Source organism: Microplitis demolitor, chromosome 4 (genome assembly GCF_026212275.2).
Source record: "Microplitis demolitor isolate Queensland-Clemson2020A chromosome 4, iyMicDemo2.1a, whole genome shotgun sequence".
Lineage (NCBI taxonomy): Eukaryota > Metazoa > Arthropoda > Insecta > Hymenoptera > Braconidae > Microplitis > Microplitis demolitor.
The window spans coordinates 3,947,285-3,972,315 of record NC_068548.1 but is presented as its reverse complement, the minus strand read 5'-3'; the positions used below and the strand labels follow the sequence as shown (position 1 = coordinate 3,972,315).

The 25,031-nt window shown below is 28.8% G+C and overlaps 1 protein-coding gene across 1 annotated transcript; it reads right to left on the bottom strand.

The window, feature by feature from the left end:
- Positions 1-5,542: 5,542 nt before the first annotated feature.
- Positions 5,543-12,906, bottom strand: LOC103574906 (protein PFC0760c). The gene is made up of 6 exons (XM_053738635.1): positions 12,684-12,906; positions 12,509-12,610; positions 9,511-9,985; positions 7,198-7,359; positions 6,490-6,961; positions 5,543-6,210 (listed from the first exon to the last, which is right to left on the bottom strand). The coding sequence occupies exons 1-6, from the start codon at positions 12,904-12,906 to the stop codon at positions 5,926-5,928; spliced, it is 1,719 nt and encodes a 572-aa protein (XP_053594610.1). The 3' UTR covers positions 5,543-5,925.
- Between the last annotated feature and the right edge of the window lie 12,125 nt (positions 12,907-25,031).

Below are 25,031 nucleotides of genomic sequence, written 5' to 3'. Positions count from 1 at the left end.
TTACTTCAATTTTTTTTTTTTTATGATTTTTTAATGTGGGTAACGTCGATCGGATTCCAATCAACCTCAATTGGGCAAGTCGGAACGCACAATCTTGGTACGCGACTCTCACAAGAAAACATTCTGAAGTAACACATGCATCAAGAAGTTTTTAAGTAGTTTTCAAGATGTTGAATGAGTCACCTAGCAAGCTCATTAAGACGTCTTTAAAAAGAGTTTTCTAAGAATTCTTTTTTCTGACTTGGCGAATAAGACTTCAGTATGAATTTACCGTGACGTCTTTAAGGAGTTCCTAATTTTGACTTCATAAAGAAGTTTAAAAATGAATACATTTAGACGTCACACAACTGACGTCTTATTTATGAAGTCTTCAAGAACTCTTAATTAAGAGTTCTTAAAAATGACACCTTTAAGAAGCCATTATAAGACTTCTTCAGAACGCCTTCAGACGTCATAAAGCAGTCATTACGATTTAAATTCGGTTCTGTTAACTTAGGATTCCATGCCAATAAAACTGACGTCAAATTACTATTTCTGCTGATTAAAAGATGTTCATTAATTTTTTTATCAATGAAAAATTATTCGTCTTTACAGGGACTCGAACCTGGATCCTTCTGCATATAAGTTGAAGCCTGAATCACTCTGCCGACCCATGGACTCAATATTTAGGATCATTTAGAAGAATTATATATTAAAATAGATATCTCAATAATCAAAAATGCCAATGATATTAATCGCGATGGTTAACTTATTAATTTCCACTGTATTTATCCAGATATTAAGTGTCAAAGTTCAAGGTTGGAGTTTCCTCTATTGAAAAAAAAGTTTTTCTTTTTGAGTACCATTTGATGAACAAATTTTAACCCTTGAAAAAGGTTTTATTTCATTATTTCGGAGAAAGATAGTTTAAAGTACTCAAACCACGAGTCATAAAAACTAGGTACAATTCGAGCATTGTACAGACTGCATAAACACTTAATGTTACACGATGTAAAAAGGACATCTGTAGTAATATAGTTGTAAGTAGTTAATTCTCTCTGATCCTTGATGGTGTTAAGACACGCTTTCGAAACTTCTGAGACTCTGTTTCAATAAAAGAAAATCTTCAAATAAATAAAACGTTCAATCATTTTAAATAATACACCGTTACATGTCCATGATCCCAACACAATTGATACTGATATCATTTTCAATAGTTCTGTAGACTTTCTAATCAAACTACTGATGATCATGAATGAAAGACTTATCAACACTCATTACTACCAATAGTGTTGCAAATCTCTCTAGACGGAATATTAATAATCATTAATTACTAATTAATTTTTAAAAGTTTTCATTGGCTTTTTTCCGTCATATATCAAACTCTAGCCTCATTGATCTGTATGGGTGTTAGTGCGTATGTATAATTAACTATCAATTTTTTTTCAATAATTCATTTATTTCAAAATAACAAACAAAAAAAAAGAAAATAAATTATCTATTAATAAAAAGTTTAATCACATATAATTTATATTTTCGAAATACTGAGATTTAACATTATTTAACGGTATTTTAATTATCATTATATAATAACAGTAATTATAACATGAGCTCTTTAAGAAAATGTGATTTTTTTTTATCATTATGACATAATACATGAGCACAATTATATGTTATGCTAAGTAGTAGTATATATAAACTACATTAAATTTTATCACACTATTCATTCACATCTGTTGATAATCTATATAAATGCTCGACAACGAAGTTAACAATCTCTCTTATGGTTTTTTTTTTTTTTTTAAATTTATTTAATATATTTTTATTAAATAAATCAAAAGTACATTATAATACATATAGGTAATCAATATTTATCAGACCGTAAAGCTACAAGCGATTATTAATTACGCGTGAAGAATAAATAAATAGTGATAGTTTTTTATAAAACAATTATCTATAAATTGTTTTTTCTTATTAACTTGACATGTGCATGTGAAATTTAAATGATACTTAACATAATGTAAAACTGTTGTAAACCTATATTTAACAATAACAATATTTATTGTAAATACATTTTATAATAGTATTTATTATTTTTATATACTAAAATTAATTAAGTAAACAAATGGAATATATTTTTATTTTATAAATGATTATAAGCTACCCGATTAATATATATTGCGGCAATGATAGAAATATGTCATAAATAAAATTAACGTTTTTATTATTATTGGGAAACATAAAGTTTATTAGACAATTATTTCTAAATATATATATATATATATATATATATATATATATATATATATATATATATATATATATATATATATATATGAATATTGTAACGAAAGTGAATATTATAGGATGTATATTTATATATATATATTTCATAATCTATATACATTTATTACAAATTTTGTTATTAAATTAATTTACGTTTGATTTTTTTTTTTTGTGTAATTACAAGTTAAGTGTGTCGAGATTTAATTTAATTATGTTGTAACGTCAGTCAACGTTTTGATAAATTGAACATCGGACATTTAAATGCTATTTTAGATAAATTCAGTAAATAAATATATACATATTCATACGCAAACATGAAACACCTTATGTGTGTGCTACAGGAAAATACAATTACGTATACACAGTTCCCGGTTAACGCATGAATAGTAGTGACATTTATTTACTCATACAAAAAGATACTTTTTTAATAAAACCTGACTATTTTCTTTTCCTCATTATAAGTTTATTTAAAATTGACTCATATGATGATATATTTTGAGGAAAAAAATTTTTTTCCTCAAACCTCCACCAAAAAAACGATGAGAAAAAATTTTTTTAAAAATAACTTTGCATTCTCTAATTTTACGTGGGTTGAATAAATCATTGACTACCTGTCAATATGTATGACAAAAAAAATTATATTTTGAGGAAGATGACCTTTCTCTAAATTATAATATCGCGTTACTAATTCCAAAAGGACATATTTTTATACGACATTTTGGCCCCAGTTACTAAATTTAAAGCAAGAAGGGCGTCTAATTTTTTTTTATTGCCAATCATATTGTAAACTTATTCTAAAACTGAAAAATTTTCTTTTTTGTTTTTTGAAAAAAAAAAAAAAAAAAAAAAAAAAAACTATACCTTCATATGACTTTAAGCTTAGTGACTAAACCCAAAAAAGCGTATAAAAATATGTCCTTTTGGAATAAAGAACGCAATATTTTGAAAATTTTTTTTTTTTCCTAAAATGATGTTTCGTCTTTTAATTCAATGCATATTAAGGCAGTATTCTATTTTTAGCGCTCGAAAAAAAGGCTATTTTTTATGAGATTATGAATAAAGATACATATGTAAGGTTTGTTACACTGATAGAAGGATTTCTTAGTATTAAAAAAGATTTGTTAATATTTAACAAATTATTTCTTAACGGAGCTTTATTTAAGAAATATTTATTAATATTTAACAAATCATTTCTTAAACATCATTTTTTTGTATTTAATAAATATTTCTTAGCATCTAATAAACGATTTGTTAATATTTAATAAACGATTTCTTTCCATTTAAAAAATGATTTATTAGTATTTAATAAATCACTTTTTAACATTTAATGAATCACTTTTTAATAATTAATAAATGAATATTTTATATTTAATATATTTTTTATTATTTGAACAAATTTTTTTTTTATATTTAAGAAATTATCTATTAACTTATTTATTAAAATTTAATTCATAAAATCACACAGTTCAAGAATATATATCTATATATGTTTTTGCATGCAGCTACACACATTCATTAATATTTGTATTTATAAACAAAAATAACTAAAACAACCATCGTATAAAATTTTCTGTTCTTTTAATTTCAAAATACAATTTCATAGTAATTTACACTATAACTAGAATAAACAAATTAAAATTTCTTATATTAAACTACGCTGAGAAATAACATAAAATCCGTTTGATAGTACATGTGTTTTTAATGGTTTTATATTTGATTAAAATTGAACTGAATAAAATTAACAAGGCTTCCATATTTTCATAGTTATAATATGGATGACAATTTACAAAATACTTCTGATATAAATATTATTTAAGTATATGAGAGCTTCAGTTGTAGGTTACGTTTAACCAACAATGCAAGCTAGAACGGAGTAAACAATATGACATCGCAACGACACACACATATAGCTTTTTTAATACTTGTACACCACTACAGGCTCGTGTGTAGCCCTCTACCGACAAATTCGTCTAAGAAATATTTATTAAATATTAACAAGCCTTGTTTGGTGCTAACAAATATTTCTTTTATGTTAATAAGGCTTTGTTAGCATTAAAAATATTTCTTAATAATAAAGAAGTTACTTATTTCATTATAATAAATATTGTTAATAATTACTAAATATTTGTTAAATCCAAAAAAGTCAGTTGAGAAAAATTTAATAAATCAATTTATTACTCCTAAACAAATCCTTCTATCAGTGTAGGCTTAATTTAATGTACATGCAAAAATAACAAAATGGCGGTGAAAAAACAAAATGAAGCAATTTTGTTTTTGCTTCTTGCCGCCATTTTGTTAAGCGCATATGAATAAAAGAACAGATTAATATTTCTATAGGAACCCATATGGAGAATTATCACTAAACGCCGTATGTGAACCCACATAGGAATCTAGGATTCCCATATACATGTTTTTTTATAGGGATAGCAAACATTGAATATTAAAAAAAAAAATTTAACACTGGCTATTTTTAATACACAGATACAAAACTTCTATGGTATTTTCGTTGAAAAAAAAAAGAAATAAATAAATTTCTAATAATTAGAGAATATTCAAATATTTTTCTTTGTATTTGTTAGTATTTATAGGTTACATAAGATAAAATTGACATGGTGATTGTGTCAAGTGGCAAGAACAATAGCTCGTAGTTCTTGGTCCTCTATACATACCTCATTACCTTCTTTAATCCGTCATATCCGTCGTAACTTTATCCACGAGGATATTACCCATGAGTCATCATCACAATAAAAATGATTTATCCGGCAGTAATAATATTTAATAAATAAATAAATTCATGTTATTATTTAATATTTTATTAATCAATCAAATTTACATTATATGTTATTTATTCACTTAAAACTATTATAACAATTAATCTAATGATGTAATAAAATATATGAATTCTTGTTATGAAACGGACATATATCAGTATTTTCAATAATTCTATGGGCTATTAAATTAAGACATATTGGTAAATTAAATAGACGCTTAATGATGAAAAATCGATTTTCTATATTAACAATACGTTATTTTATGATACTTTGGATTATTATATTGATAATTTTTTTTTTCTCTGTATGTAGAGGAAAGTGAGGCAAAACAGGACAAGAGTAAGAATAGGGTACCCCCAAGATTTTATAAAAAGTATACTTTTTAAAATATTTTTTAAACATTTCAAAATCACTTTTGTAAATATAATTGAGCATTATTTCGAAATTTTTTGTTAGCGTATTCACGAATCGAAGGAATTTTTTCTTTTTTGACATCCAATAATTATATGAAATGTAATTTCTCTTCATATAAATTACTTACAAGACAATTTAATTTAATCAAAATTACATAATATCTAAAAACTGTCTTTTGCACTTTTTTTAGGGAGTACCCCATTTTGCCCGCAAAAAATTTAACGTATTTGAGTTCTCATACTTACTATTTCCTTAAGTACCCCGTTTTGCCCCTTCCTCCCTATATAACTATTAGTATATTACACATCTAGGGAGGAAAGTAGGACATCCCATTTTAAGATGTCCTGCCATCTTTCGTGGTGTGTACACAATTTTTCACCAAATCTGCTCCTGAAAGCTTTAACTTGCAAGAAATGAACTTCCCTCTAAACAGGGCGGCAACTGAACTTTAGGCGCAGGTATGGTAAAAAATATATTAAACGCTTCTATCAGAAATAACGCTACCGATACTGTTATTACTATTTCGTCGTTGATTTGTTCGTGGTTGCTGATTACGATGAGGATGATGTTGTGGTGTCTGCGTTACAATTTGTAATTCACGTTCACTGTTAACACGTCTTATTACACTACCATTTCCAGAATAACGTCTTCCGCCTTTGTGTTTTGGACTGCGTGGTCCGCGTATGTTATTATATACCACATAAACAGCTAATATACCAATTGTGAACATTGAAACACCGATTCCACTTACTACAGCCACCTGTGAATAAAAAAAAAACTTGTTAATGGTAATAAAATTAACTTTTATCTGTATAATCAATATTGCAATTTAATTAATACAATATTGACTCAATTAAATTTTATGTCAGTTCAGTGTCAGTTTGATATCTCTATTTATACTAATAAGTTTGTTTTACTGTTAACGATTAAATTGCACTAAAGATTTGATAGCTTGTAATTAATAGCAACATTTCTTGTAAATCGATCAATTACTAGTCATTACTAATCATTATGATAAACTGAAAATAATTTTATTTACCACGGTCCAAAATTCATAGTCTTCATCATCAGCATACAAAACTCTTGATATCTCATCATCATCATCATCATCATCGTCATCATCATTATTATTATTATTAATCTTGTGATTCTTATGATTATTTTTGTTTCCATTACGAGTTTTAAAATTTTTAACAGATGTAGCGCAATCATTCGTTCTGTCATTACCACTTGACAAAACATTTTTAAGTGACTCGGGAATAATACTATCATCATCATCATCATCATCACTATTATTATTTGAATCATGATCATCGGCCCAGTCGACAACTGCTTCGTTTTTTTTAACTTTTATTTCTCCCAATTTATCAAGTACACCATTTTTAACTTGCAAATAAATATCAATTGTTCTCGTTGCAATTTGTAATTGAGCATTTTTAGTTGATACTACATTTCTGACCAAAGTATTCCATTCGGCATGATTAACTTCACTTGAGCATTTTTTTTTCTTACTACAACAAATTTTTTTTTTTTTTTTTTTTTTTTTTTTTAAGCAAAAAAAAAAAAATTTCTCGTAAGCACAGAGATAAGCAATAACGTGTCGACCCAAAAAAAATATATTTTAGTATTAAATGATTCATGAATAATTAAAAAAATTTTTTTCGGGTACTGATGCGTTAAAAATAAATTTTTATAACTTTCCGCTAAGAAAATCTACGTCCAAATAATTAAAATTATTAACTGTTACCATAATAAATCATATGACTTGGTATAAATTTCAACAGCATCTTTCATCCATCTTACTTCGCGCATTTCTTCAGTATCAAACTTATCAATATTTTGATTATTGTTATTATTATTCCATAATTTTGAATTTTCCACACGTGATTCAATTCCAATTATATCATTTCTGTTAAAATACAATAGAATATTTAATTATATATTTTGATTTATTTATTTCCTTGTAGCAAAGTAATAATAATATTAATTACAATGTCACTATGAATGATCAAACCCAACGAGGACATTCAAAGTAAGTCAGTAAACTTTCTATAAGAGTGAAACTCTGTTTACTATGTAATTTTTTATTACAATACGCATGAATAAAAAAAATTAACGGATTTACGGTTATTAACTTTTAATACCAATTGTTCAATTGCTATCATTTAATGGTGTCGAGGAAAAGGAATTAGAGAAATAAAAAATTACAAGTATCATAAATAATATAAATAAAATATAAACCTATAAGATTAATTTTTTTTTTATGCCAATAAGACTTATAATAAATGAATTTTTTTTTTTTTTAATAACTGAAGGGAAAAAATAATTTTATTACAATTGAACTCCATTAACCCTTCAGCACTCGTAAAACCCACCTCTATCATTGCTCTCGTGATGAGAAAAATTATGACACATTCTGCGCAAGCGCGCGCGTGCGTAAATCCACTTTATATTCAATATTTACACGCTGACAGAGATAAATTGAAAATTAAGGTTAGAATGACAGTTGTTTGTGTATACCTTAGCCATAAATAAAGTGTTCCCGAAAACATCCGAATCAAGCCGACCATATTCGATTCCTTAATTTTTACATTTTATCTTACTATAGTGATGAAAAAAATCTCACAGAGCAACAATAAAAACTTTTTCAAAAATATTTTACGAGAATAATTAAATGATATTGTTGTAATCTGATAGATCATTAAATTTTTTACAGATAGAAAAAATATCAAGCATTCATTATATTTGAAACTTAGAGAAAATTTAGGTAACATATGAGTGTGAGAAAAAATCTCATAGTGAGAGCACTGAAGGGTTAATTAATGTAACGAGACTGAAGTCTACCTCCTTTTTACAGGAGACCGTTTCCTTATCCTTTTGGATGTACACGCGCTTCGTACATCCCTATCTTCCACCATAAGAATTATAGCGAAATATTGACCATAAGCTCATTATTAGCATTACCCTAGGACCGATGATCAGATCAAAGATCCTTTTAGTTGTGGATGCCGAACCAACAGCCACCATGAGTCCATAGCTCTGTGGACCACACTCTGAACACTTCAGAAATAAAGAGACTCTAACCGAAGTGAGCTTGGAAATACCCCCTATGGTACCAGTTCCCTGTACTGATAAACAAGTTGCTTCAAGGTAAATGGTGAGACGCCACTTCTCAGTGCCCTAAAAAGGGTTCCATCCATTTATAATCACTCAGATATCAGACATGCTATTAACACAGACTTGTCTCCATCCATCACCAAGTGATTATCTAATCGCGCTTATACGAACTATGATTTTAAAACGAACTATGATCGAAGTCCACCTCCCTTTAACGACAGGTCGTTTCTGTGCCTTTTGAGGCACTCATGCTTTGCAGTGGATCCTACCCCCGCCCGAACGACACTCTTAGCCGAAAAATATAATCGAGTAACAACTAAGGTGGACATTAACCTGAGATATAATGGAAAATCCCATTGCGCTTGGTATCTAACCACAGCCACCACGAGTCCATAATCTCTCTTGGGCCAAACACTACTACCATCTCAGAAAATAAATAGACTCTAGCCGAAGTGGGCTTGGAAATGCCCCCTGTGGTACCAGTTATCTGTGCTGGTGAACAAGTTGCTTCGAGATAAATGGTGAGACGCAACTTCTCCTCAATACCCGAAAAAGGGTTTCTTCCATTTGTTACCATTCAGTGTCGATCAAGCTACTAACCACTTATTCAATCCCGAAATGAATTTTCTACTTTCCAATCTTTTAAACATTCTGATTATTCAATCAAAATCGAAGCTTAAAGCAGCTCGGGTAAAATATTATAATAATTAATTAATGTGACAAAACCGAAGTCTGGCTCCTTTTTATTGGAGACCGTTACCTGATCCTTTTGAGTATACATGCGCATATTAGGGATACTACCCGTTATTTTCCAAGCAAGCTTTTTTCATTTGGCCATAGCATAAACTATTTATTTGCGACCCAAAAGAAATAAAATTCTACCCTCTTATCTAAATCGAAATAAATGTTAATATAACAATAATTTAAATAATCAACGTCTTACCGAGAATCTTCAAGTAATATAATTGCATGCTGATAGTCAATTTTATCAATGTAATTTTTTAAATTTCCTTCACTAGCAATCACAACTGTAGCGTCTAAATTTTTAAAAAAACTCTTTGGTGGTTTTCCAATATATATAATACGTGATGTGAAATCATCGTCATTTTCTTCATGTATCATAACACAAAGACCGCGTGAAATAGCAGCTTTTGTTACTTTTTTAGCAATAACTTGTATATCATCATCTTTATTGCTATTACTATTGTATTTGGGTGTTGCTAATGTGAATGATTTCCATCCAAGTACTTCAATCATCTCTAATATTCCTTGAACGATATACGCATCCGTTTCTTCATGTAAATAATGTAAGTATGGTGATGATATTGAATTTATATTTACAATATGTGGTACATTTAATATTGATGTTATTTTTTGTACTGCATCAATATTCATTGCCGATTCTGGTCCAATTAATCCTGGAGTTAAATAAAATTATATAAATAAGAAATTTCAAAACCCTACAATCGAATTTCATGGAAAGTTTGTCTCATATAAAAAAATCTATGTGGGGTTGTATGGGAGTCCATAGGAATTCATATAGGAATGCATGGATTTATATAAAATCCATACAGGAAACCATGGGTATCAGGATTACCATATTGGCAAGAAGTCTAATATGGTAGGAACAACTGAATCGATCGCAGCGCTCGCTTTGGCCATAAATTCGTTAAATCATGCTCTCGTTAAAAATAAACATGTGAAAATTAAATGTAAAATGTTAGTGCAATGAGAAAAATTTTTTTGTAACCATCAGATGTCGTTTTCGTCGCGCTCTCTGCCAATAAGTACTTTAACATATAGATTTCTTTTTGGGAAACTTACATAGGAATCTGGGTTTTTATATAAGTAATTTCTATAGAATCCTGTATATCTGAAGTTCTATGTCTGTCGTCTATTGATACGCGTATACTTTTTAACAAAAAATTGATTCCTATGGAAAATCGAAGTAAAAATCCACATGTTCTAGATTCCTGTAGGAACCCATGTGAGAATCTATAACCGGATCTAGGCTACATTCCCTTATGGAATTTTTTGATAGGGTTACTTTTGATCCCAAAAGCCTTTGATAAAATCTCGATGTTAAATAGTAAAAAAATTTAACCGAAATATTAAATTGTAAATGAAGTAATTTCAAAATTGAAAGTAATGAAAGGTTACAAGTTTGAAAAACTTTCAAAGTTAAATTAGTTGAGGTTTATAATTAAAATGACAAGTATATTTTATTTGATGTATATTAAATGTATAATTTAAAACTAGTTTCATTTTTATTCAATATTATTGGCCCAATCAGAAGAATATATATAAAATAAGCGTTGCTTATATCAATTCATGTATCAATTTATATTTAAATTATTAACTTATAAATTGATATCCAATGATATTCTTAATAAATTTGTAGGTAATTTATGCAAAAAAAAAATATATATAACTCTATAAAAATTATGTCGTACAATAATTTGTAGCTTTTAATCGATGGTATGATAAGTATGCATTACTATCGTGGGATAAACTACACAAGTTATTTAAAAAAAAAAAAAAAAAAAACAAAAAAAATCACTAGACCTTATAAATTGCGTATTATAATTTATAAGGTAAAGAATTCCTAACTTGATCAGTACCAGTAGTCGCTCACTTTAAATGATAATTGCGTTTTTATAATTTTTATAGAAAACAATTTAAGTAAAAAAATTATCATTCATAAATAATTACTTAATAAATCTAAATATGTTAAAGTATAAAGAATCGAAATATTTTGTAATTTATTATAAATTTAAATCAAGTAACTGTTTTCGAAATCGCGCAACGTCAGCCATTTTTTACTTTAACGTTCGTTCGTTGGATTAAATATACACGGGAAAAAATAAACAATACTAAAAAATAGATGGTACTGAAAAAAAAATTTTTGAACTTCCTTTTCGCATGAATGGAGGATTTTCTGAAATGGAGTTAGACACCTTTCTAATTAAAACGTCGACATGACTGATTAATTATAGAACAAGAGTGCGATGAGATAAAAATATTGTCTGAATGACCATCCCATGTTTTTACCAAGGACGCATTATCAGAATAACGATTCGGTTACCTTATTTAAGAATACTTACAAGTTCATTTAATAGTCTATAATAGTATCATTAAAATAATGGTATGTATTTGGTTTAGGATAAGTATTTATTTATTTAATTTAAAAAAACGACGAACAACCTTCGTAAATATATGTAGTTTCCTTGATGTAAGTAATTGTTTTGCCCGTGGAAGAATACATTTGTTCTCGGTTGCCTAAATCACAAAGTTTGAGCACTAGGAGCAACGCCCAAAATAAGGATACGATCGTAATTTTGACAATTCACTGATAAAAAATTCTGTGCAGCTGAATCGGGTGTAGGATTGATCATTAAATAAGATATGAATTAAAGCGCATACCTAGAATAGCGATACGTATAGGAGAGATCGGGTATGGTTGTCACAGTGGTCATTGATGGCGATCGGGGTCGAAGTATCGCGAAGGCATCACCTTCCTTTCAACGCCGATCACTATTCGTATTTCGTTCGTTGAGTTTTCTTTTGTGGCCGTTGTGACAACCAATCCGTGAGACAGTCATACCCAGTCTCTCATGCTTTGACAATATTTTTCTCTTTGTGTGAATCATTGCTTAACACGTACTACTACTTACTAAACAGTAACCAGTCCTGTGCTACACAGTATATGAAACATATGATTGGTAACTGTTAAAATGGTCGCCGTTCATGATTTAAAGATAAGGGCCAACCGAACTCGTCCCTAAAAAGACGATCTGTCTGGACTCAAAGAACTACAGGCCTATCACTTTTTTTCAGTGTAGTCTAAATGATGATTATTAATATTCTTAAACAATTCATCGTATTTTTCCAGACTTCCCCATTATTAAAATAAATAAATGCATTAATAAATATAACATTACCTAAATAGTACGGTGGGTGAAGACAACTATTTGATGAAAGCGCTTTCATTGCAGCAGTTGTTGAGCCCGTAACAGTTCCACAAGTATCCAAAACATTTAGATCTAAAAGTAAATAACCACATAATTATCCCCAATATTTTTAATAAAAATAATAAATATATAAAAATATTCAAACCTATTTTTAAATTATTATTTTTACTATTGTGCGTTTCGATGAACATTTTAGCAGCCTCAGACATTATCACACCCCTACTTGATGTCATAGTACAGGTTGAATCGTCATGTATGCTTGTTAATAATGATATTTTAGCATTACCATTACATTCACTTGTTCGTCCACCACAAATACAAGCCCCTAATATACCTAGCAGTAATAAACATACACTTGATTTTATCATATTAAGTATTTTATAATTAATATTACTGAGTTTATAATTTTTAACTAAAAATCTAATACAAAAACTTTATAAATTTTATCTTTACGTAAATATATAATTCAATTTTCTAACATTTATATGAGAGAATTTAAGTTAAAATGTGAACCTTGATATTGAACGACAGCGTTTTATGTAGTGAAGCCACAGAGTTTTTGTTACGTAGAGTATTTCTAAGGTTTTAAACTTACAAATACATTTTCTTCTTTAAGTTAATATTATGTTCTATGGAGTACAATTCTTTATCATTAGTTGGGTGTTATTATATTTTGTAACTATATTAAATAAGATTATGTTAATATAACTGTTATGTCATAATTGTTTTTATTTATTTATATAGAGGAAGGCGGGCAAAACGGACCACCCCGAAAGTTTGGTAAGAAATGCTGTGTTCCAAATATGTCTTTAAGGGGGGTTCGGATTAATCATGAAAAACCGCTTTTTTTTACGAATTTTTTTTAGGCGTATGGATTGAGCTAATTTATTAAAACCTTTTGAACATTATTAAGTATATATTCAACAACATTAGGTAATTTTTTTATGTAAAAGTATCCGCAAACAAGCCAGTGACGGAGCTTTTCCCAGAACGTCTTCAACAAATGATGATTTTCGGTGAACAGTGTATCTCAGCTAAAAATTATCTGAAATAAAAAACCATTGGAATTTAGTCAAAACTTTATTAAAACCTTCCCCCAACGTTCCCTGATTCTTTTTTTTTCATTTTTTCATTTATTAATGGCCATTTAAAGTAAAAACTGCTATTTTTAACGAAAATTTACGCTGTGGAGGTGGGAAACCCCCTGGATGTAAAAAAAAATTCTAAAACTCAACGTTGAGGGAGGTATATTATACGTAGAAACTGTGTACCGAGTTTGAATTAAATCAGCAATGTTGTTTTTAAATAGCAGTGCTCACGGACTGTGTTCACTATTACACTCACATTTACGACTATCATTATGTTTGCACAATATTGAGTGCCCTAAAATTTTTTTTCAGCAATTTTGACAGTATGACTGTAAGCTACTGTAATTTCTAAATTTTGTTACTGGTGTTGAAGATACCATTAACAAAATTACGATATAATAAATTTAAATATCGAAAAATTTCGTTCTTACAACATTAATTTGAACAAAGTATTCTTAGCTTCAGCAATTTTTACAGTTTTATTGTAACATTTATCGAGTGTAGATATATCACTTAAAAATGGTTTTCAAATAATTTTGTCCCAGCTTTTCTCTGAAATAAAAGCTCTAGACGCAAAATAAAGACATAGACCCGATGCTTTATTCTATGAACTATCGAAGTGCACTTTAATTTTTTTATAACTTTAATTTGTTTACGAGAAAAGCTTGGACAAAGTTCTCATTTAATGTACAAGGGCAACAAAGATAGTATCGTTTATCCAGTTAAGTGCGAATAGAGAAACAAATGAAAGCGCGTCTTAAATACAAGAATAACTTCCTAAACTTCAATTCGTGAGGTGGCCACGCGGACCAAAGCTCAGGAATTGTACATCTTGTTCGCCGAAATTCGACGGTTAGAGTCTACTATTTGGCAGAAAATATCATAATAATAATAATATTCGAAGCAACTGTAAGGAGTTCCATGAACGTCGAATATAATTTTCATTTATTTATCACATGAAGCAGCAAAATTTACAGTTTGAAATAGTAAATTTATTTATTTCCTGTACAGGATTTTTCAAGTAAGCATTCAGAAAAAAGGAATATGTTTTATATTATGAAATTGTAAAAATTCATTTTTATGCCTTCTTCGATAAAATTTCAATGATTTATACAAAATAATAGTGTGGAGTTGTAACTTTTAGATTTCTAATAAATTCGTTCCATTATAGAAAACTGAAAGACATCTCATTTGAAACTTTCATAGTTGCTGTGGAAGTTTCAACTCTGTAAGTTTTACTGTTTCATTAGCGAAATGACGCAGTACTATTTAAAGACGCATTAGATGCTCAGATATAATATTAATAATTCTTCCATTTTTTCCATTCAAATGAATAAATGTTTATTTTAAAAAAGGAGTAGCAGTGAAAAAAAATTGATAAATAACAATTAGGTTAGTTATTAAATACATTATGCATGCGAAAAAAAAAATAAAAAACTAAGCTCTGCATTATTATACAGCCTTGACATTGGTTATGTAATTTTGTCCGATCTTTTTATCGGGTATTTAAAGTATGAACATTATCAAGTTTGCTAAGTGTTTCAGTTTTATTATATTTCATTGGAGTTGTTCATTAAATGTTTTAATAAATTAAGACTGGATTGCAGCCTTAGAACTTTAGCTATGTTATATAGGAAAAATTCTTACGTATATAAAATTAAAAGTAAAATTACGACCGCGAGACTTTTATGTATATAAGTATGATTTATAGGTTAGCATAGCTAAAATACCTTTAGCGATTATATATAATAACATAAGAATGTTGTCTATGATACTTCACTGTAAAAAATTTTGAGTCTAAGGTGTGGTGTGAATGGTATGGTGCTAAAATTTTCAACAGTGCCGGTGTGGAAGTTACATGACCGATTTGAGGTTATAACCTCGAATGGTGTGAAAGAAAGCACTCATATCATGTTAAAAGTACACCACTGGAAATTTCACACCCGCAGATCTTCATACGGGTCCGAATTACGGTAAATTACCGGAATTTACTGTAATTTGTAGCTTTTTTACCATAAGGACCTACGTGCTGTTACTTTTGACAATTTTACAGTGCAATATTTTACTTTACGGTAAAATACCGCAGGGTTTTGGCAATTTCACGATAAATTGCCATTTTTTATCACCATTTTGCGCCAAAAATCCCATACTTTTGCTGTCAAATGCTGTATGTTTGATGTTAAATATCGTATTTCACCGGAAAATGCGGTAATTTACCGGAATTCTTCCGAGCACCGTAATGTGGATCCGTCAGGGCCGTTTCAAATGTTCGGGGACCATTTTGAAACCGAAAATTTTTTACAGTGGAATAGAATATTCGAAAATAGAAAGGGTATTTGTTTTTTCGTGTAACTTAACCCTTAATCGTTCGGCCTTGAATCCCCACCCTCAATTTGAGTCATATGTCTTTTGCTTTAAGTGAGAGAGCTATAGTCTTTTCCCTAGAGCTCGAAAAATAATAGAAGGGATGCATGGACACACTACACAACTAAACCCTCTCTCACACAACCGCATAACGGACTATGATTGGCTCTCTCCCCTAACAGCTCACACCGAGATTCTTCGAGCTTCCAGAACATTAAAGGGTTAAGGAAAGCTCAAAATTTCGACTAAAGTTCTCAAAATATACGCAGTCATAAATTAATTAATAATTTCTAATTATAACTAAGAGCCCTACTCTACTAATTAAATATAATCTATTAAACTTTGACGATCTGGTTAACCTCCAATCAACACAAAAATGGACTTACAGAAATTTTTTGAGGTAATTTATCTCAGTAGAGTATTCCGTTTCAATACCACCTCTCATATATTTTTTTAGCATTTTCATCTCACTCTGTCACTCCGTTATTTGTGTTTTTAAATATATAGGTTACAATTAATTTTAATTATATGAAGTGTATACCATTATCAAAGGATACGATCAGAAAAAAAAAGTTTTTATACTTTTTAATGCTTTTGAATACTTTGAATATTTTAGAATCACCCTCTTTATGGGCATTTAACATTGCAAATTATTTCGAATCGTTTCTTTTAATCAGGGCATTAAAGCAAGTATTAGATTTATTACCTCTAAATACAAAGTAAGGAATTAATTAATTTATTTATTTATATAAATTCTGCTAACAACCTCACAAATAGAAGTGAATGATAATAAAACCCTGATTACAAACTAGAAGTGTTAGAATGTATAAAGTTAACCTCAATCATTATTATTATTGTTTTTTTTTCATTTTATCCTAGTTAGCCGCATTTATTGATAAAACTTCTTTATAAATAAAGTCAGCATTTAACGATTTAAATAATTCAAAGATATCTAAGATTTCTCTTTATATATTTTTATTTGGTTCAATTATCTGACGCAATATTGAAGTTAATACATGTCTGTATTTTTTTTTTTATATGTTTTCTATCAATTATTATAAGAATTGTTTCATTCATGTATTTGTATCGAATGGCATAAATGACAATCAAGAATAGTGACTTTTACAAATCCATTATGGATTCTCTAGACGACAAATACTCAGTAGAATTGTAGTTATCTATTTATTTATTTAAATAAGCATTCAGAGCCGAGGCCAACAACAGTACAGATACTAAATCGATATGAAAAGAATTAATAAATTTATGATGAAAAGAAAATAAGAATTGAGTAATCCATTATAAGCGCACACTTCAAATGGACGGGACGTTCTCAAAAGGAGTTAATTTGTTTGGAGTATTACCGGCAGGCCCTCCTTCTTCGACACTTTCTCAATGTGTACAATGATTTTTAACTGTCATATCATAGCTGTATTCAGTTTTATGAGATGATTGAAAAGAAATACATTATTGGTTGGAAAGAAGACGGCGTAGTTATAATTTCGGTGAAATATAGGGTAGAAGTAACGTTTTTGGCCACTTTAGGGTCAGTATTGGCCACTTAGAAATAAAATAAAATAATTTGTGAAATACGCAATGACATGATTGATTTTTTCAATTTGTTCGAAGACAATTGTTTTATTGTATTAGAATGGAATTTTTTTAAAAATATTTTTTCATGAATTAAAATAAAATGTTAAATGACTGAAAATAGAGCAGTGGCTACAAATGATACTTCTACCCTAGGTTCGAAAAAAAATTTATTTATTTTTTTCGAGAAATGTTCACTTGCATCAAAAACGATAACTTTCTTCATGAAAGTATTTCAATCTTGAAGAAAATTTGTTCTTGCATCAAAATTAAAATATTTTGAATTAAGGAAGTTCATTCTTTGACCAAAAGCGCGATATCTTTGTCCCTAAAATATCATTCTCTCGATTTGAGACACTAGCGACTTAAGACGTCGGATAATTACGATTCCAACGCAACATGGGAAAAAGCTACGATCGATGTGCTGTCAAGTTAAAGGTAACATCTGACTATCCATTGGCCACAAGTTAGCTTCAACTTTCCTAGAAAATTGACGACATTCTGAAACTCCAATATGAAGGCAATTCACACAAGAAATTTCCGTCAATGAGTCACAGAAAAGTGAGCGTAAAGTTTCAGCTGCAAGTTTACGTCAAATTGTAGGCGAAATGGTTATCAAGATTCTGTTAAGGTATTATACGATTCCTATACCCCGACTAACAGTTGAAAGGATACGCTCTCAATAGTCCGACTTTAAAATCAAGTTCAGATTATCGTTGATGGTAACCATTTTCTTTCAATGGCTGAAACTATTCACCAATTGGCTCATTACCCTGATAGTCACTCTAACCATAAGTTAACTACAAGCTACTGCCGTATTTTAAAGGTAACTTAAAGGTAAGTGCTGGAGAGCAAGCAGTTACCTTTAAGTTGACAGCAAATTGTCTGCAACTTTCTATTCAATTTAACTACAAGTATTAACGGCAGACAGTGACGTTAAGTTGATTGAAAGTTTCACTTCAAATTGACGACAAGTTTTTCTGGCAAGTTACATTCAAGCTACTGCCGTATTCTGGAGCCAACTTAAAGGAAAGTATTATACAGCCAAGGTTTGCCAGAAACTTTCTCGTTAAGTTAGCCGAAGGTTTTGCTCTACAACACTTGTAGAGCAATGTCTGGCTATCAGGGTACCGTCTACGCTATCAATAAACAGGATTCTCGAGTGTTGGTTAAAAAAGTATTATACCGTTAACCGATAAAAAAAATCACTGTATAATTTTACCTACCTTTCGTTGTTCATTACCCTGACAGCCAAGTTGGCGAGAAACTGACGAGAAACTTGCAGCCGCAACTGGACACCAAGTTGACCGCCAACAGTTGGTACCTCCAATAGTTGATAGATATTTTCTGAGAAAGTTGGTGGCAAAAGTTGGAAATCCAAAAAGTTGATGGACACTTTCTGAGAAAGTTGGTGGCAAAAGTTGCTTGCAAAAGTTGGCAATCATAAGTTGACGGTAAGTTTCCTTTAAATTTCCTCAGAAACTTGCATTCCAGTTGCGGCTCCATACTGGCGCCAACTTTTTGAGAAAGTTGGCGGTAACTTGTAGCCAAAAGTTGCAAAAGCTGAAGTTGTCGATAACTTGTCGTCAAGTTGGTCGGAAACTGATGAATGACCAACTTTTTCACGATCAACTCGTGTTATCAGGGTATTTACTTTAGAAGTCAACCTTTGCAACCTGTGGACTAAATCTCCCTTGACAACTTCCTGTGGTCTTTCTACAAGTTTCCCTAATATAAATATTGTATTCAGAAAAGTTTTATAAATTTTATTTACAAAAACTTGTAAACTATAAATTATAAAATTTTTCAATATATTTTTATAACTCTTTCATATAATTTATATGTTTTTGATTGAGTCGATGAGTATTTTATTCTTGTAAGATTTTTGCACGGGATTAGAATTCTGATTTAATGATATAATATTAATGTCTAGTACATACACAAGATTTTTTTATCATCATGTATTTTTCTTGTAAGAAAGTACAAAATCTTGCAAAGTTTCCTATAAGATCTTATATAGGAACCTCATAAGAATTTACAGACGGGTATTTTTCAAACCCCAGCAACCCTATTTAAAAATATTGATTGAAAAGAATTAAAAATGATGAAATTCGAATTCTTTTTAATAATTTCAATTCTTTTGTTTGTATATATAGATATACAGTTTGCATTGAGTGACCGCTTTTCAATTCTTTTCAATCAGTATTTTTAACCAGGACAACTTGGACTCATAATGAGGGAGTGCTTGTTCAGTAAATTTATTTTTAATTGTTACTTGAAAATTTTTTTAACTAGCTTGATATCTAGTATGTGTAATTCAATGTTTGCACAGTAGGAAAACAATATTTTTAGTAGCAAAATTTTAGTTCCAATTTATTTGATTATTGTTTCATGATTTTTTTTTTGGGTCATCTTGACAGTAATGTTATACTGATAAATAATAATGTATTACTTTCTAAGTATATCTAGTAAACAGTGTGTAATATATATGAGTCATGAATTAAGTCTCGCCTACGCAGTTGTCGAGGTCCGGGATCAATGAGTCTTTAATAATCGTCCAATGATGTTCATTTACTGATGAATGGGGTAAAACAAGTATGTGCTAATTCCCTAGTTTCTTTTTTTATGTGACTTTTATTAATAGAGTGAGGAAAGAAATTATTTTTCCTCATTAAGTTTTTTTTAAAATAAAAATTGAAAATTTATTTTAAAAATAAAAATATATATTCTTTGATTATATAAACAATTTGAAATTTTAGAAATTTATACTTGGATTAAAATTCGTAAAAAAGAATAGTTATGATTTCTTATGTCAGAATAATAATTCAAGTTAATCATAAAAAATATATAAATAAAATTATATATTTAAAATAAAAAAAAAACAAAAAACCGGTTTAGAATTTAAAATGAAATGGTATCAGAATTTTTAGCATAAAAAATAACTTGTTTCTTGTGAAACTGGGCCAGGTTTATATATATTTTATCGTATTTCCTGTTGTATGTAATTTAGATTAAATACTTAGGTGAATAGTGTTTTATTTATTTTCGTTAGGAAAAAATAATCATTAAATTTTTTTTTTTCATTAAAAAAATTAATTTACTACATATATATATATAGAAAAAGGTGAGGTAAAATATGGATGGTAATAATGAGAATATGTGAATATAGATGAGCTTATTACTTTTTTTTTATTACTTAAGTTAAAAAAAATATATACATATATATGTGTATATACATATATTTTACACTTACTGCGGTGAGGAAATAAAATTTTTCGGGAACAAATGGGGGTAGAATAACAAAAGTAGAAAATGATTATATATATTATATATTTAAATAGATAAATCTGACAAAACGGTCGACCTGAAGGCCAGTTTCAAAAATTATCACTGTTAAAAATATACTTTTTTTTTGTAACAAACATTACAGGATACAAAAAGTTATTTTTCATTTTACGTAATTTTTCGATCGAGACATCAGAATTTGTTCATTTTTAAACTTATAAATTTATTATATCAGTTCGGAATTTATTTATTATTAATTAAATAACCTAATTCTTTAATTACAAATCCTTATTTTAATTTTAACCACTACCTCAAATTGGAAGCAGCTCCATTGAAATTTTGATAACTCTAATGTAACATGGAAATCATTACCATGCTAGCATGGCTAGTGCTGCTATTCACAACTGGGATAAGTACTATGTCAAATAAGTAATGCGTCTAAAATATACCTGTCCATGCTACTGGGTAATGATTCCGATGTTATGTCTGATTTAATACCATTCGCTTTTCTCCGTGCACAATGCTTAATCTATTTTTTCAAACATCATTTTTATGTCCCTAAAACCAGAGTTTCAAGGCAATAATTGCCATCCAAAAACTGTTGTCCGTTTGGCGCCAATTTTGAATTTCCAAAATTTGCTGTCAAATCAATGTAAAACAGTGAGACAATTTGGTGTCAATTTGTTGTCACCAGTGAACGTCAGGTTGACAGCTAACATTGTAAAACTATAAGCTGCTGTCAGGATTTCAACAGACATCAACTTTTGACAATTTTTTTTACCACTATCAAATGTAATTTATAACCAGATAGTGTAAGAAAATATACATAAATACAGACGTAAAATTGATGACAGACGGGCAGTAAATTTCACTGTCCAATTTTCGCTAGCTGTCTGACGACCCTCCGAGTGGGCGCCACCCTTGTTTTGGCTAAAAAAATCAGTGCCCGAAAGCTCAAAGCAGGTTATCGCTCAGATACGAAACAAGTGGATAATAGCTAGTCCGCTATTTGATAGCGACAAAGGGGGGGGGGGCATTTCAGGGTAATAAGGCGAAGCCGCGTCATCGATAAGCCTTTTCAAGCCCACTTCGTTTAGAGACTCGTTATTTCCTAAGATGCGTGTCAGGCCAACGGAGATTCGGACTTTCGGAAGCTGGGTTAGGCGTCACAGATCAAGAGGGTGAGTTCTTCAACTCATTTCCGGTTAACGCCCACCTTTGGCCGTCGATTATTTGCAAACTCTTCAGTTTATTTCAAAAATTCGTAAATTTTCGTATAATTCGACTTGAATTGGAATATTTAATCAGAGTTTCAAAGATAAACTTGCTATCCCATTAAGGATAAATTATACTAATTTTTTCAAAATAATTTACGAATAATTATGAATTTTCGAGTAATTTGAAAGTTGTCGAATAATTCAAAAATTTGAAAGTAATTTCAAAATTGACGATTAGTCCGAATATGCGGAAATTCGAAAACTATTGAAAATAAAGTCTTTTATAAAAAAAATTAGAACTGTATTTTTAACATTTTTCAAATTCAAATTTAACCAAAAATCTTGATCAATTAATTAACCACAAATATATTCTCATTCAAAGTTATGATTGAATTTCGACAATCATATGGCAATGTATGATTCTCATAAATTAATTAAATAGAGTTAAATTTGAATGAAAATTATCTTCGAAAAGAAAAAAAATTTAATAGGTAATCAAAAAGTATAAAACTATTAAGTATTCAAATATCCCAATAAACTTTAAGAGTACACACAAAAATTAGCCCATTTTGCCCCGATTTGTTAACTTTATAAATTATTTATTTATCTATTAATTAAAACCTATAAAATTTTTTATTATCAACTAATTGCAATATTCACATATTTGAATAAATATGTATCGCATAAATATTTTATTAGTAATGCGCAGGCGCAAATAAAATTCCCATGTATTATTTGATGACAATAAAAAAAGTTGGCGCGCGATGCTTTTACGAAAACGTTCGAGTTCAGTATACCGTCACGATCCGCGGCGTGTACAATTAGAGATCTAACGAACTTAATTCAACCCTCATGTGAGAAAAAAAACTGAATAAATTATAATACTAATAAGCACAATATTTAAAATAAAAAAAAAATTAATTAATTTTTAAATACTAAGCAATTACGAAATAATTAAATTTAAAAAAAAATTAAATCATTATTTATATAAATGTTAATTATAATAAATTTGTTTACTATCAGTAAAAGTTTCTTATTTTTATTAAACATGAAACAGTTTTGAAAAATGTGACTTTTGGTCAAAAATTAATGTAGTGTTTTTGTGAATGTTTTGTTAAAGTGTTGATTTTTATTTTTCAAATTTTATACATATATATGTATATATATATATATTTTTTTTTTTTTTCAATATAATAGAGATAAAATTTATTGGGATCAATTGACGGTAAGAAATTTCAATTAAAAAACTTGTAGTTTTAATTCTATTTTTAGTTTTTACTGTTACTGTTGCATTATTAGTACAATTAAACTTAAAATACAAAAAAATTTGCGCGTCTGCAAGTAAGCCCACATTAATCGTTTTTTTTTTAAATTTAATTTATTCAATATTATATCAAAAGACTAATTAATATTAACATATTTTTAATTGATACATAAATTATTTTTTTGTTTAAATACCGTTATTCAACTTATGCAACGAAATATTTCATTATAAGAAAATATAATAAAATGATAACTCAATTGATAATGAATCATTGTCAAGATTATCAATTACTCTGATCAAATTATTAACACATCAAAAATAATGACACTCAGTAATAACATAACGTACTGAGCATCAAGCTTATGAGTAACTAGATAATGCAACTATGATCAGTGATCTATAATAAACTACAAATACTGTCACATAAATTGTTATTAAAATCTATTTTTAATTTACTTCACTAATTATTTAATTATTTTAATTCTAAGGTAATTTATAAGCCACCAATTGGTCAAGAAAATATTTAAATCTTTTCTTATGTTTTTTTTTTTTTAAATACGGAGTAATCGCTGCTGTGTACAAGCCGCTTGCTCCACTTCTTCCACTTCAAGCACACTTCTGATTGACTTTTTTCTTTAATTAATTACTTGTGCATCGGATCAAAAACACTAGAAGATTTTTGTCTCAGAATTACTCCTCCTATCTACCCCTTACTTCTCAAGCTGTTTTAAACTTTAATTTGGCTTGAATAATCATAGCGCCTAAAGGCTCGGAAAGTAGGAAATTCATCAGAGACTGAACAAGTGGATAATAGTTTGTTCGAAACTGAATGGTAACAAGTGACGGAAACCCTTTTTAGGGTATTAGGGAAAAGTTGCGTCTCATCATTTATCTCGAAGCAACCTAATCACCAGTACAGGGAACTGGTACCACGGGGTGCTTTTCCAAGCCCACTTTGACCAGAGTCTATTTTCTGAAATGGTATATAGTAGTGTTGACCCAAGAGGTATGGATTCGTAGAGGCTATGGTTAGATACCACGTGCAATGAGGATTTTGATTATACTTTCGGTTAATGTCCACCTTAGTCGTCACTCATATATTTTTCGGCTAAAAGTGTCGTCTGGGGCGGGGGTAGAGATGCCTCCCGTAAAACGAAGGTGGACTTCGATCCCGCCACATTAATTAGTTATCTATCTCTTACTGTTCGTCTGTTACTTTCAGAACATCCTTTGTATTAATTTTATACATCGAAAATTTTAACATCACCTGGACTTACCCTTAATATAATATACCCTTAATAAATACTTATAATTTAATAATCGTTTCAATTTTTTTTTTTTTACAGATTCGTCATTGTTAAAAAAATAAAAGAAGATAAAAAAACAACTTTTTTATTTTTTTAAATATGAAATCAATTCAACTAAAAACATTGCTAATAATTATCGATAAAAAATCGACCAAAGTAAATAATGAATTTAATTATATTTATTATCATTTTAATAATAACAAGAATAATGATAGTAATAGAACATAGTATTAATAATTTTATAATTATAAATTATAAAATAAAAATGATAATTAAAATAGTTATTATTAAAATTCCAAAAGAAAAATTTTATTGCTATACAATTAAAATAAATATTCATTGATATTTGATATTATTACGAAGTAAAAATTAATTTATTAA

Bases quoted from the DNA above. Each gene is read 5' to 3' on its own strand.
- LOC103574906 (XM_053738635.1), bottom strand. From the start codon at position 12,906: ATGATAAAATCAAGTGTATGTTTATTACTGCTAGGTATATTAGGGGCT. The intron at 12,611-12,683 runs GTTTGAATATTT...ATTTACTTTTAG, and splicing joins AAATAATAATTTAAAAATAG to ATCTAAATGTTTTGGATACT. The intron at 6,211-6,489 runs GTAAATAAAATT...TTTTATTCACAG, and splicing joins ACTATGAATTTTGGACCGTG to GTGGCTGTAGTAAGTGGAAT.